At 30.8% G+C, this 15,540-nt stretch overlaps 1 protein-coding gene across 1 annotated transcript in view; it reads right to left on the bottom strand.

Annotated features, from left to right (window-relative positions):
* Positions 1 to 15,540, bottom strand: part of LOC107442144 (PDF receptor) — a 132,796-nt gene that overhangs the window by 34,186 nt on the left and 83,070 nt on the right. Inside the window, exons 6-7 of the mRNA XM_071184360.2 lie at positions 5,918 to 6,071; positions 3,207 to 3,270 (exon numbers count right to left, since the gene is read on the bottom strand). Coding sequence (XP_071040461.1) covers positions 3,207 to 3,270; positions 5,918 to 6,071 — 218 coding nt within the window. The remainder of the gene's footprint in view (positions 1 to 3,206; positions 3,271 to 5,917; positions 6,072 to 15,540) is intronic.

Raw genomic sequence — 15,540 nt, 5'->3', positions numbered from 1 at the left:
CCTTGTGCTAAGTGATTTTCTCTTTTTCCGATGTTTCAAACATCATTTTGGCGGCAACCAGTACAAGGATGACGAAGACCTGATAATGGTCGTGACCTTTTGGTTATCGGAGCAGGCGGTAAGTTCGTATGAAGACGATATTCTAAATCTATTTGCAAGGTATGATGAATATTTAAGAAAACATGGCAATTATTTTGAAAATAAGAGGGGGAAGAAAAGAAAAAGAGAAACGTATGTAAAATAAAAAAATAAATTTTCTTAGTGAAAATTTTTTTTCGTTTGTTTTTAATTTTCAAATGGCCCTTACTTAAAAAAACAGTCTTCATATATTCGATTGCTTTTCAATTTTCGTTGTTTGGGAAACGTCAGCAAGCAGGGGATCACTAGTTTTTAGTAATGATACCTAATTTCATTATATTTTCCTGACCAATAAAAATGTACGCTTAAAACCAAACCTAGATTAGACTGTTTTCCTAATTTTGTGTTTTGTTTATTAATGTTTTAGTTGGTCATCTTATTTTTCAAATAAAAACTTTAAAAGAAAAGAAAACGGAAAAGCCTAATGTGAAAATCTTAACATAAATGTAACACGCATCTTAAAAAATTGATTTTCCTAATCAGTTAATTGCAACAGTTCTGATTTCGGCGCCAGTTTTGAAAATGTCTATAAATAGGGTGTTGGATGAATGTCAGCTGTTATCAATGGGATACCTGCAAGTGACGTAGTGTGGGGGTCTCGATCCTGATTGGTTGTTGGAAAATGGGGCATTTATTACGTGTTGAAATTCGGCAAGTGTCAAGAACAGTTGCTAAACAGTTGCTTTTCTTTCTATTTCGTGTAAGCCAAGCTCGTCAAATATTAATTCTCTTAAATGTCACATTTTATATTTTTATGCAAAGATTCTTTCACAAAGACTTCAAATCATGACGTCATATAGAACATAAAGATACTAATTATGCATCGAAGTTGCCAGGTACGCAAAACAAAAATATATCACGGTTAAAATAGAATGCAGAAACAAATAATAAATCTAAGTTAAGCAAAAAACGTTGGCGAGAAAGAATTGTATTTCAACAAATTCGATGTGCGAGATGTATTTAATTGACTTCACGTTAGTTAACATTCTAACTCATGAAGGAAAGCTTACTCCAAGTTAAACACGCCATTTTGCTTAGAAACGAACAGCTGGCGCTGACGTCATACGTCACATGTGTGGGTATCTGTAATCTTCTTTTTCTTCTTGAAGTGCAAGTACCCAATTGTTCAGTTAGTAACGAAGATATTTAGTCAAAAAACTTACTCAAAATTGGAGATGCCCACTTTCAAACTACCGATCAGTAATCAGATGTACAATAACACAGATATGTATAGAATAACCGTTCACGAAATTCTAATAAGCGCAATTTTAAGATGTATGTAGTTAATTCTATAGAATATTTATTAAATTTCTATTAAATAAAAGAAATTAATGAATCTACTGTTAAATAAAAAAATAATAACACTTAGATAAAGATACTAAACAGAAAATTATACAACACTGAAATCATAAACTTCATTATAAAATTAAATTGATTTCTTGGAATCTGTGTTCTATCTTTTGGTTAAGTTAAAACTAAACCTTATTGCCTTTTTATCATCTTGCATTTGAACCACTAAAAATATTTGCTTACAGTATTTCAGATTTATCTATAAGAAGAGAAGATTAAGTTTCAGAATAGCTTATTGGATGAGAGAAAGAAGAGGTTTCTTCGTCTTTTTATTTCTTGTTCGTATCAAATGGTTTTTGTTTATTTATTGTTTTCAGAATTGTTTTAAGAAGCAAAGTAAAATCAATGTAGATTAGTTGCGAGCAAAAAATTTTATAAGTCTTGGCAATTAGCAAAATTATTTGAAACAAATAGAAGTTCTCAAACATTGACAATGAAATCAGTGTTGTTATTGTTTCTAATGTCTAATGCCACTACCAACAAGCTTGATGAGTGAAACCCAGTGAATTTGAGGCACAAGGAGATTTCTTGTTCTTCTGGGGTGTCATCTATGACCAAGAATCCGACTTCATCCACACACACGTCACAGGCCTGTTTATAGGGTGGACCCGTTCATACATCTACAGATCGTAATTGTGAACTGAACCAGAGAACGATCCATCTCCACTTCAATACCCGGAACATGGAGGAGACTTTACCCGACAGATATAACGTGCACCTGTCACCATTTACTACACGGAGAGTTTTCAGCCGGCGGAGATCGAACTCACCCAAAGCCCTACCTACCAGACTATCCCTACCTCTGAAATCATTGGCATCACTGGAATGAAAATGCGTTATTTTGTATTCAGTAATTTAATTTTTTTTTCTTTTAACCATCTTTTTCCTGGCATTTTGCACTTCTTCTTAAATTGGTTCCACAGCATTCAACCCTAATTGATTCATACTCTTGCTATAGAACAGATTTTCCCTTCTCCGCTGTTATGGTTTCGACCATTCTCGTTTTTCAGTTTGCAAGCATATAACGAGTCCTTAAGGTTGTTTTTCGAAGGTTCTGTTGTCACTCGAAATGATACTTTTTTTGAGGATAATATGCTGTTTTTGTACCCGTTGTAACCATGACTGTTAGGTCAAGTTTAGTCTATCTTTGGCCATCTGTGTTTAGCAAAACGTCAATGTGAAGAAAATCCACAGTTTTGAGAAGATGAAAATGCTTGTGGTCCAATTTTTAAATATTTACTCCGATGATGCATTTTCTGGGCTCCCAAAAATTTGCCAAAAATAGGGATAAGGCATTGATTTTGATTATTTTCATCTGGGTGGGAAAGTATCGCCCCATTGAAGATTTTCAAGAAAAGTTTAATAACTTTTGAAATGGGTCCGTTCTGAAGCCCAGATCGTGACAAGATCGCATAGATAGTTCAACATCTAAGGCATGTAGTGTATACCTACCACTACAAAAATGTCATTCCAATTGACTAGTCTATCAGACTCGATTCTAGGGTGGGGTACCACCTTTTCATAGATGAATGTTGACCATGTGACCCACAGCTACTTAAACTGTGGTGATTCTATTTTAATGAAAGAATGACCTTCACCCAGGTAAGTGAGAATTGTAACGTTGATATTCAAAATATCACTGAAACATTTCTACTTGGGAAGTTACTATTAAAAACATTAAAGTCGACATTAAAAGAAGAAGAGTGAAAAATACTTACAGTGTGGATGGGTAGTGGAGAGACATGACAGAAGCCCAACTTATGATGAATATAAGAGGCATTCCTGCTACAGAAAAGTTATCATTGAATCAACTCATCAAATTATTATTAGTAATATATAGCACAATAAATAAATACAAAAAGGATAAAAAGAACAATAAGTTTTATTTAATAGACGTTAGCTTCAAATACATATAGAACTCACAAAATAAGTTCAAAATGCAGAGAAAACATGGAAAAAATGTCAGAGTAATAAAAAAGGAGAGGAAGAAAATTATTTTTAAAAAAAAAGTTCAATAAAAAACCGGGGTAGAAAATAAATAATCTTTTCATAATCAGCTCACACGATTATATCCGTAAAAAGGAGTGTATATATATATATATATATATATATATATATATATATATATATATATATATATAAATCATTTTCGGTTCCCGTACTCAAATAAATGAGGGAAGAATAGTTTTTATTCCACTTAGAGACATTTTATTTTACAGCGAACGACGGGTCGATGTGAGCCTGGTGCGGAATTCGAATCGACCCACCTCGTTGGGAGGTGAGCGGTCTGTCCCTTGAGTCACCATGGCTCGATAATCATTATTGTTATTTTCTATTTATATTACCATTTTTAAGTAAAAATAAGGCATTCTTAGCCTGTACGGTAAACACTGTAAAAAATTTCTATCGCCAAAAGCAAAAAAACGTCTGAGGATTCTATTTAGAAGGCTATCAAAAATATGCATTGAACTATTATCTTAAAAGCTTTTTTAAGAGAAGAAAAATTTAAAAAGAAAAAAAAACTAGTGCTTGAAGTTTAGTAGACGTAATTTAGGTGACGCTGTTTTCTTTCCCTCTTCGCCTTATTGTTATTGTTATTTTTCTTCGTTGTTATTTTTCTTACTTTTTATAATAAAATCTTGAATATTTTTTAATTTCAGCTGCTTGCATTGAATTAATTTAGTTAATAAAATACATTTGCTCAGAAAGAAGAGAGTTATGAAGGAATATTACAAAACTATTCTATGAATAGAATTTTATGAATCGGGCAAAACTATTCTTTGAATATGTTTTCTTAATATTTAATTATAAGTTCTTTGATAAAATCGTCGGATCATTTTAGATTGAAATCGTCTGCTCTTTTTTAATTGTAATAATACATGAATGAATTGAGAATACTACTAGTGGTTTTAAAGCTGGTTTGCCTTATCATGTGTAAAGTTCAAATAAAATTGGAAAATTTAAAAAAGTGAACCGGTTTCCTTTTTTTAAAGTTTCTGAAGATACTTTTTCCGAAGATACAGTTTTTTTTATTCACAGTTTTATTTTATTTCTTAACTACTTGACAAGTGTATAATTAATTCTTATAAGCGTTTTAAAAATTCTAAAGAGCTCTTTAAATATCTTTCCAAATATCTAAAGAGGTATTCATAATTTTTCAAGATGCAGTACTATTGTAAAATCTATGTTTGATGAGACTTTAAACGTGTTTTGTATCAATAAATCAATAAAAATTAATACATTTTTGTTACCTAATAACTTCAGATGTTTCTAAAAACTAAAGTTTTACCACAAGATCTATTTTTACCGCTTTTAGTACCACTGAAAATTTACAATTTTCTTAATTTTTTAAAAAAAATTTTGCAAAGTTTATACAAAGTAAAAAGTTGGAATTTTTAATCTAGCAATGTCTTGTCGAAATATGATCCAATACTTTGCTCTTCCGTTAAGCATAACACTTCTGAAGCTTTTAATTTTTCATCACTGTTTTTGTAAGTACAAAAGAGTAGGGAGACGATCACAGTCATCAATTTCAACTTTAATTGATTACAGATAATTACTGCAATGTAATCAATTACTCGTCATCACGAGTACAGGTAATTGCAATTACAAGTAATCATAATTTCTAATTATATCACAGTCGGACAAAATTGTAGCCGATTACATTTTTTGATTATAGTTATCAATTATTTTTAAACATGATTACAAAATTTGATTGCAACTGCAATCGTGATTGCAATAATCAATTACAGTAATCAATTGCTTGTAATCATGATTATAAACATTCCTAATTTTGATTACAACTGTAATAGCGGTTGCATAACCCATTGCAGTATCCAATTACAATGATCAATTACTTGCACTCGTCATTACAAGCAGTAAAAGTAATCTAAATATACGATTACAAGGTGATTGTATATGTATACCAATATATGGTTACATTTTACATTACACGTAGTAAATTGTATTGTATACTGATGCATTTTGTACGTATTTACGCACAGCGTATGTACGAATGAATGTAACTAAAATGTATATAAAGTGCGCACAATAGAAAAAAAAAGACCACCCTGAATAACTTTTTATCTAATGATCGGATCTTCACGCTTCAGGACTCCATCTTTGACTTTAGAAGGTGACCTCAAATATGCTAATTAATAAGTGCCAACAATATTTTGAGTTACAAGATCAGACACAAAAACGTACTTTCTCTGAATAAACATACCTTTTTTCCGACGGAATCGGATTTTCAATACCCAAAATATAGGATGCAGCTAACCGCAATCCGGAATTTTTCAACCAATCTTTTTTTTTTTTTGTTGGTACAATGCACCAATTTGATAATTATAATTTCCTGTGATTACAGATGACATCTTATTTCATTCTATTTTGATAAGTCTTCTTAACAAGATAAATTGATGATACTCACCCCATCCAATAATGTGAAAATGAAAGAAATGAAAATCCCTTGGAAAGACTAAGACAATACTTGTGTGCAGGTGTATACCTTCCAAGAACATCCACATGAACACTGATGTTCTGGAATATTCCATAAGCACGTAACATAATTCACACAAAATGGGCTGCAAAGAATCAGTTATAATTAAATACAACAATAATAAGAAACAAAAATTTTCAATAATAATAGTTAGGCAATGGAATTTTCAAGGGTGGAGAGGCATCTAGTCTAGTTTTAAATAAATGTTTTTTGGATGAGCTGAAAATGAGTAAAACAAGAGGGAATTATGGTTTTTGTTGAAATGAAAGCGAAAAACCAGATATATGAAACAACAGTTGAGAATGGTTATCAGGAAAACATATTTCTTTATTGATGAATTTATTAATTTTAGTTCGAATCGAAAAGTTCGATGAATTATGGAATCTTTCATAAATGGATATATTTTCGCAGTTCATTCAACGCATTAAAATAATTTTAAATTGGTCGATAATTTTCTCCACTGCCATTTTACATACGTAACTTAGTGAAAATAACCGAAATATCAAATAGTTACTAACAATAATAAATAAATAAAATGGATATTAAATAATATAGATGCAATTATAATTACAAGTTTAAAAAAATCATAGTTATTTAAAATAAGTCCTGATTCTCGAAACCCTCGTGACCTTTTCGTGGAACTCTATAGCGGAACACATTTTGGGAGACTTATAATCTGGAGGCCGAATTCACGCGTCTTAGGAGGCAATCTTATAGTGTGACCTCAATATCATTATGTCTGAATCGTAACTACGCTATTTAATTTCTGCCAACGAAAATGTTAAAGAAGTCAATAGTAGACATCTAAAATAGATATTCTTTTTTTCGGAAATTGGGTGAATATCTGAAAAATATATTTATAATAGCTCTCTATATGTAGTTAAAAAAATAGAGAGTTGTCGTAAGCTAAGGATAATTTAGGTCTTTATTTAATTCTTTATGTTTCGAAATGCATTGAAGCGACCTAAAAGATTTTTACGCACACTTATGACAATTCTTTAGCCAAACGAAATTTATACAGAAACAAAAAAAAAATCATAAGCCTTCTATAAAAAAAAAAGTTATAAAATCAGTAATATAATGGTGAACTTAGAGGAGTAATTTAATTTTTATTAATTAATTTGTTAATGATGAAAAAATAAAATTTACAAAACAGAATGCGAAAAGATAAAATTTGCGATATTTTTTCATTCAAATTAAAAAATATTAAATTGTAAAATAATAAAATAAATTTAGATTGTATTTCACATATTAGTGCACGAATTTCAATAAAGTTACTGAAAAAATTCTCTCATTATAAATGTAATTATATGTTTACATTTAAATAAAGTGAAAATTTGCTTCCACTTTAAATTTAAAAAAAGAAAAGAATGAGTGTGCCATTCCTTATATGTGCAAAAGTTTCTGTAATAAAAATTTCATGGTGAATAAAAATGATTTGGTTAACCGAGATAAATGTGAATAATGAAATCATGTTACTGCATTAATAAAAATGTCCTCAAAGGACAACAACGAGTCAAGTAAAAAAACAGTAAATACGCCCTCTCATTGCAATGATATAGAAAGTAATGGATAAAAGGAATGAAGTAGTTTTTATTATGTAAATGACCACTTATTCCTTAAAAGTTATGAACCACTTCATTACAGTTTCGAACTTGAATTTTTATATAAATTATGTATCGCATAAAACATTTATTTTTTGCTCTTTATTTTATGTGATAAAAGTTAATGAAATAATTACGCTATTACTTATTTGCTTTTTGGATAATTCAGCCCCAGCGGGGGCGGTAAGTTTAATTTGTCTTTAAATCATACTTTTTTCAAGACAGCAAGAAAAAAAAAATGTAAAAATATCAAGTTTTTTTGAAAAAAAGAAAATAAATTAAAAAATATATAATTATCTCGGGAATAGAATTTCATGTTAAAGCAAAATCACCCCGCCATCTTGAACGAGAAACAAAATAGTAAAATACTTTTTTTTCCTAGTTTTAGTTCTTTTTTTTAAAGAATTTCTTATTACTTTTTTATATTTATTTTATTATTTTGGGGTCAATTTGGCTTGATAGATTAACGCAATGAATAACTTAAAAAAAGCCTGCAACAAATTTTCTAAATTGAGTGTTGTATTTGACCCCACTGTGCAACATAAAAGTTTAAGTAAAGAATAAGTTAAAGGCAGCACGATTCCCAAGTGATGCTTTATGAAGGGCTTTTCATGTAAATATGTTTCTAAGATTGCCTAAAATAGGTGACATTCCATTTTTTATACCAAATGTTCATTTGTCCTTACAGCTCCCCCACTTATTATCAGAATCTCGTAAAATTTGGCTTGAAGTGCTATTTTCGCTCGAGAAATAGAGTGCAACAAAAAAAGTTAAGATATTTCTTCAGGAAAGTGCCTTTCATGTCCGAACGGATAAAAAACGGATGACCCTTATAACTTTTGAACGGTTGGTCAGATTTTAATTCTGTAAAGTATGGAAATACTTCAAAGAAATCTTTTAAACTATAAATAACACTTATCTGTAATCGTAGCGGAATATGCTAACTTTAATTAAAAACTCCCTTTTTCTGAAGAAACACATTAATTTTTTTATTGCATTTGATTTAGGGTGATAAAATACGAAATTTCATTACAATTCTGACTATCAGGGAGGCCTGCAAACACAAATAAATATTTGACATAAATGAAATGTCGCTAAGTTTTGGCACTCGTAGAAACATATTTACATTAGAGCCCTGCATCATCGTTCCAATTTCGTGCAGTGAAGTTGGTGGCTCAGGGAATAGCCTCGCAATGAGGTGACCCGGGTTCGATCCCAACAATAGCTGGTTGATTCAAATTGCGCACCCGGCTCTCACCGACCACAGTGCTAACGTAAAATATCTTCAGTGCTTGACGGATCATGTGTTAGTGTCCCCTTGCCGTCAGACTAACCGTGGAGGGCTTTCCTATCCATGTAACGCAAATGCGAGTTAGTTGCATCAAAAAATTCTCCACGAAGGCAAATTTTTCCTAATACTTGATCCTGGAGTTCCCTTGTCTTCTGGATTGGGTTCAAAATTACAAGGATACGGAGTTTTACATTAGTAACCGTGAATATTTAATATTCCACCTATTTGTTAAAACTCTAATTTGAAAATTTTGAATATGTTTGCTCATGTAATTGAACTGTTACGCTCACTTCGAAGTTTCGGAGTTACGGGGGCGGGACGAGCTTAAGCTTGTTATTAGTAACCGTGAACCCTAAATAGGGTCGGCTGTTCAACGATGGATATAAAATATAAAATTTCGTACAGTGAACTAAACTGTGACACCAAATTTAAGAAATAAATAAAAAGTGGCAATTTTTAAAATCATGCATTCGTGCTATGAAGCAAAAGTGGCAAGAGATTAATGAAATAAATAAAAAAAATTCTTTCCTCAAATGAAAACTAAGAAAAAAGTATTTTGCGACTTTTTTTTTCTGTCTGTTTGAATTCAAGTGAGCTGGAAAATTTTGCGCTCACTTAATATTCTATTCCCGAGATAAATAATTTTTTTTAAATTCATACGAATTTAAAAAATAAAACTCTTTGTATTTTTTTTGACTTGAAAGAAACATGCATTTAAAGATAGATACTAAACTTTCCCTGGTCGCTCGTTCAGTTGACTAAGGTTGAATTATTAAAAAATTGGCTGTATAATTATTTCATGATTAGCTTTTTAACTTATAAAAAATTAAATATTATTTCACCGCGAGAAATAATTAATGCAAAAATTTGAATGCTTATCTGTGGACTCACTTTTCTCTGTATTTGAATACTTATGTGTGTTTGGAATACAAAAAAAAATTTGTTATATAATTATGTAGTTATTAATTTTTAAGGAATAAGTGTTAGATAACATAATAAAGAATTATTTTATTTACACATTTTCATTCTTTATGTCATTGTAATAAAAAAAAAGAACTTTAGTAGATATTTCTTACGGATAAAATTTTAATACTAAATTTTCTCTTTTTTTCATAGGAAATGTGAATTTAGTTGTTATAGGTACCTTTCCAATATTTAACTTAACTTCATTTATTTTGATATGATCATCATAAATTTCTAACTGCGAAAGTTTGAAATCGTCTCGAAATGTGTTTCAAATTGATAGATATTAATAGTTCAAAATAGGATATCTGATGTTTATTCAAATGAAGATGGGATTTTTTGCAATGCTTTCTTGTAAAAGTGATAGATTAATAATAATTCTAAAATGCTGAATTCTAAGCTCATCTAAATCAAACTGGACAAGGTTTTTTTTATTCAAAATTATGCATGATGTGCGCATTTTTATACAATATAGTGTTAAAATTTTAGAAAGAAAGCAATATAAAAATGTCATATTTTACGATATTTTTTTTTATTTCAATCGTGAACGAACGATGAAATGAATGTGCTCAATACGTAAAGAAGTGAATACTAACATTTGAAACAGCTGTTTAATAAGATTTTAAGAATCGTTTTCATTTTATCAATCATTAAAAAAAAAAAAAAGGAATTATGCGATGTTAGGTCAAGGGACTAGTGGTAAAATTGCTGAAGTCCGTTTAGCAACTCATGGAACTAAGTTGTTTTTGATATACCAGCAATTAAAGAACTGATGTTTTCAAAAAGTAAAGTTCACCAAAATTGACTTGTACAGTGCTCAAAAAAACACCGAATGCTGAGGTTTCTCCTAATCTATTCTCAGCAGATATTAAAATATCGAATAAATATAATAATATCAACGAATAAATTAAGATTAAATCGTATATAACAAATATTTCGGACATTCATCAAAACGACTATGTGATTGTTGACGTTCATTGGTGAAAGTCGACATTCTCTTGATTTCGGTCATTTACCGTAACATTGGTATTGCGTTGATAAAAAAAAACGAAGAAAAAAAAACATTTTAAATCTCTAAAAACTTTTACATATTATATTTTTAATAATATTCATTATTTAAAAAATCATTTACTTTGAAATACCATCAGTTTCGAGGGTCAAAGTGATCCCAAATGGTGGTTTTTGGTAAATGCAAAATCCGGCTGTTCTAGTGTTAATTGCAGAGGTATAAGCGATTAACTCTTTCATTGATAGGTTAAACTCGCATGGCACATACAATAAAAGACTGAAATTAAGCGATGTAGTCTCAAAATGGAGTACCATTTCCGTGACATTTTATAATTTATTTTTTAAATTAGTTCTTAAGGACATTTTTATTGATCAAATGGAGTTAAAATCTAGTATCAGGTTTTAAAAAAAATCTGAAAATTCCGAATATATCAAACTTTTGATACCTTACAACTCAATTTTTTTTTTCATGAGTTACAAATTAGTTAATACTTAAATGAATTACAATTTTAATAAATCTTAATAATTAATAAACTGTCCAGGATAGCCTGGTCGGTAGGGCACTGGGCCCATGACCGAGAGTTCGTGGGTTCGAACCCCGCCTTCCGAAGACACCCCGTGTAGTAAAAGGTGACTGTACAGCACGTTAAATATGTCGAGTCGCAAAGTCCTTCATGTTCCCATAACAAATCTATACCTCTGGGGGTACTGGATTGGAGATCGATCGTTCTCTGATTCTGGTCAAAATTACGATCTGTGGATGAATGAATATGCCCGCCCTATAAACGGGTGTGACGTATGCGTGTGGCAGAAGTCGAATTCTTGGTCATAGATGGCGCCACTGAAAAACATGAACAATTGCACCCCTCTGCCTAAACAGGCATACGAAGAGAGAGAATTAATAAACTAATTTCCCCCATTGCCTATTTGTTTGAAGGCTTATAACTTTTTGTGAAAGAATTATTGTAATTTAGCCAATCATTTGAAAGAGCACAAAACTTTAGATTAATATTCGAGTAACAAATTTTCTAATATTTATAGCGGTTTGACTACAAAAGTCTCCTTTTTAAAACTTCATCTACCTCTATATTGGGTAATGAGAAATCTGAATTAGATTTTTAAAAAATATGTTTCGCTCAGAAGAGTTTGTTTTTTGGTCAGAATAAATATATTTCGCCAAGGTTATAGTTAACTGTTATACATATTTTAAGAAATTTTTTTGAGATATCGCCGTAACACTTTATAGAATGAAAATCAGACCTACCGGTCACAAGTCATAAGAGTGATTTGTTTTTTTTTCTATGACTGTAGAATAACAAATTTGTTCTTTTCCCACATAAAACCTTTTTTTAACTTCTAACCTATTCGTCAGATTTTCCCGAGAATGGCTTTATTCAATTTAGTGTGAAACATAGGAAACAAAGCCTCTATTTCCCTGAAAAAAGTGTAGAGAGGGGAGTAGTTGGGAGTTTCTAGGTATCATTTAGGAGGAAGCTTTATATCTAAAAGTATTAATTTTTCCAAAGAAAACTTTAATTTTACTGGACTATATATTTACTGACACAAAACTCTTGCAAAAGCTAATTAAATATTTGTGTCCATTGAAATATTACGAAAGCACCTAAAGGTTAAGGATTATTGTCACTCACAAGGGGTCGGAGTAGTATGAATAATGCATTCTTAGGACATTAAAATTTTAAGTAAAATAAAATGCAGGAATGCTTTCGACAATAAAATCTTTTATCCTAAATTTTTTTTAAATGCAAGAAGTGTAACAAAAAATTCAGAAAAATACTAAATTGCATATTTGTGTTGAAAGTTAAATTTGGATAGGAACGATTTTACAAAAGAATTTATTTTACAAAATTTAGAGGTCAAGACTATCGAAAGGGAAGCAAAAAGTTCTTTAAGAATATTCAACTCAAAATTTTTCGAAATAAAATGCAAAATTAGTTAAATGCAGAGTTACATTCGCAATATAGACATGACCAACCGTCACCTTTCAATAGGTACTTCAAGATTGAATCGAGTTAGCATGTTTTATATACTAGTGAATCTATGCTTAATAATCGCAGTGGTAGTTGCGCCACGCATTATTTACTTAATTTTATTTCAAAAATTATATTACTATTGTATAAGTAAAAGCAAAGAAAGGGAATTTCTTACTAATGAAATAGAAAAGGTTTTGCTTATTTTGCTGAGAAGAAGTTTAAAATAACCCGAAACATGTTGACGTAATACCTGAAAGGCCTTTTAGTCTTGGCTTTAGTTTAAGAATAGAACCGTTTTCAGTTTTAGAATTATAGGCTTAAATTGTGCGGTAGTAGTTAAAATTTCTTTTTCAATGGTCCGAGTGACCCAGGATCTCTCTCTCTCTCCCCTTGAGTAAGGCCTTAACTACATCACTTGCTCAAAAGGGCAGCCTACTGTGCTATTTTCAAAATATTTTAAAGATGGATAGGAAATTAGAAACTAAAGTTTTCTGAATTTTTTGTATTTTTATCATTTTACAAACTTCACCCTGAGAGAGCTGAAACAAAGTGGCTTTTTCATATAAAATTTTCAATCATTTTTGATAAAAAAAGTGGTTATGAAAAAACTATAAATCAAATTTACAAAACGAAGAATAAGATATTAAAAAGTAAACTTAGCTACCACTAGAAAAATGGTTCCCAAAAAGCGTAGAAAGTTAGTAGCTCTGCATATAAACTACATGCATAATTGTCATATGAAATGGAAGTGCCTACTACTTTTTCACTGAAATTCTAGAATTTCGAAATTTACCATAAAGGTAACAAGTGTACCCCACTAAAGGGATGGTTTGATTTTTTTTCTAGGTGAAATCATTCATATGAAAAAGTAGTTCATCCATGACTTTTCGAGAGAGAGATATTGTATACAACTAAACAATAAATATCTTGATTAAATAAGACAGTTTCTAAGTAAAACATTTTAGCTTCAACAGGCCTTCGAAACTTAGCTGCCCGGTATTATATAATCTTTTTTACGAAGTTACGTTGGACTTAAATAGCCACAACAATTATTTTAAATGCAGTGTTTTACGCAAACATTGCTCCTCCTAACTAACAATGAATAAATCATAAAATCCTCCCCTGTTGGGTGCTTTCCTAACATTTGAACATCTACAAATGAAATGTTTAGTTAGCTTTTATAGACAATGCAAGAATCGTAAACAGATGTATTTCATCAAAATCGCAAGAAATTGTGCTCGAGAACTATGACGAGTTGAGCCAACACCTCCTAGAAAGAACAGGCCTCAGCACGGGTTACCATAAATATCCCTTAGTAGTCCAAATGTAATGACATATTTTGTATTTTCAACCACTGCGCAGCTTAGTACCCCTAACGTAACGACATCTTTCTTACTTTTCATCTACTGCGGAGTTAACTTCGTCATATCGGACTACTAAATTGATCCGTGCTGAGGCCTTTCTACTTCTAGGAGGTGTTGGTTGAGCCTGCAACGAATTGTGCTCATAACGAACTCTCGTCAGGTGAATTGTGTGCAATGCATTGTCCCACGACGAATTGACGCGAAACCGTTTTTAATAACGCAATGAGCGATTCGGAAAAAAAAAACATCACCAAGTTTTCATTTACTATTGCAGCACTGCAAATGACTTACATTTTGTAAAAATGTTGCTGTCGGTCATATTTTTTAGTGTAAAATAACGTCGCATTAAAGCGCATTATTAAAAACAGATTTGCGTAGTATCTCTTTCATATCGATTTGTTCAAACAACGAAGGCTTTAATAAGAATTTATGCCAAGCGCTTTAATACGCATTATATTCTGACGGAAATCCCTAATGACGCATTTATTCCCCCCCCCCACACAGGGTCAATTAGTTACAAGAAGACTTTCATGTTTTCCCTAATCGGAAATTTCATATTTCGTGGGCCGAAAATAGTTTCTCGGAATATCCGGGATGAAATAACTCCAAAATGTGTTCTCCTATTAAAAGGTAAAAATTAAATGCACAATTTTTTGTATTACTCAGACTATTGTGGTAAATTTAAATATTGGATAAAAGGACAAGAAAATGGGATCTTTAGGATAGTTAGTGAAATATTTAGTACATAATATGTACACTGGTGTGCAAAACTTAAGCAACAAGTGCTTTTTTTGTCATAACTCTACAAGAAATCATCCGATTGACATGAAATTTGAATATGATGTACATTATTTTGTACTTAACGATGGTAAAAGAATAATGGGGCAGAAATGAATATAAAGCTTAAAGTAGGGTATGGAACAAAAAAAGGCTTTATTTGACATATAGTGACGTTACACATGATTGCCTGAAGAAGCGTAAGTACAACTGGCAGATGTTCCCTAGTATGGGATATGCCCTCCCCTTACAGTAATTGTTGCTTGGCATCGTCTCTCCCATAGAGTAATAAATAAGAGGAGACGGCATGCCCGTACACTCGTGAAGCCTTATATTAATAAACAGGTTATAATTATTAATTCATATGTTTAAAAAAATTGAAAAGAAACAATTTTTTTTTTTAATAAGTGATACATTAACAAATTTAAACAGTTTTATTTTCTGAATTTAAAAAAGTAAGCCAAAACTTTTTTAAGAGAACTTTTTGAAATTATTTATCTAAAAATGAAATCATTTTCTTAGGGTTAATTATTTGAAAAAAATGGGACAAGTACCT

This window comes from Parasteatoda tepidariorum, chromosome 10 (genome assembly GCF_982258835.1).
Source record: "Parasteatoda tepidariorum strain Cologne lab strain chromosome 10, Ptep-v5.0, whole genome shotgun sequence".
NCBI classification, from domain to species: Eukaryota; Metazoa; Arthropoda; class Arachnida; order Araneae; family Theridiidae; genus Parasteatoda; species Parasteatoda tepidariorum.
The sequence above is the reverse complement of the archived record's forward strand: the minus strand, read 5'-3'. Positions and strand labels throughout refer to the sequence as shown.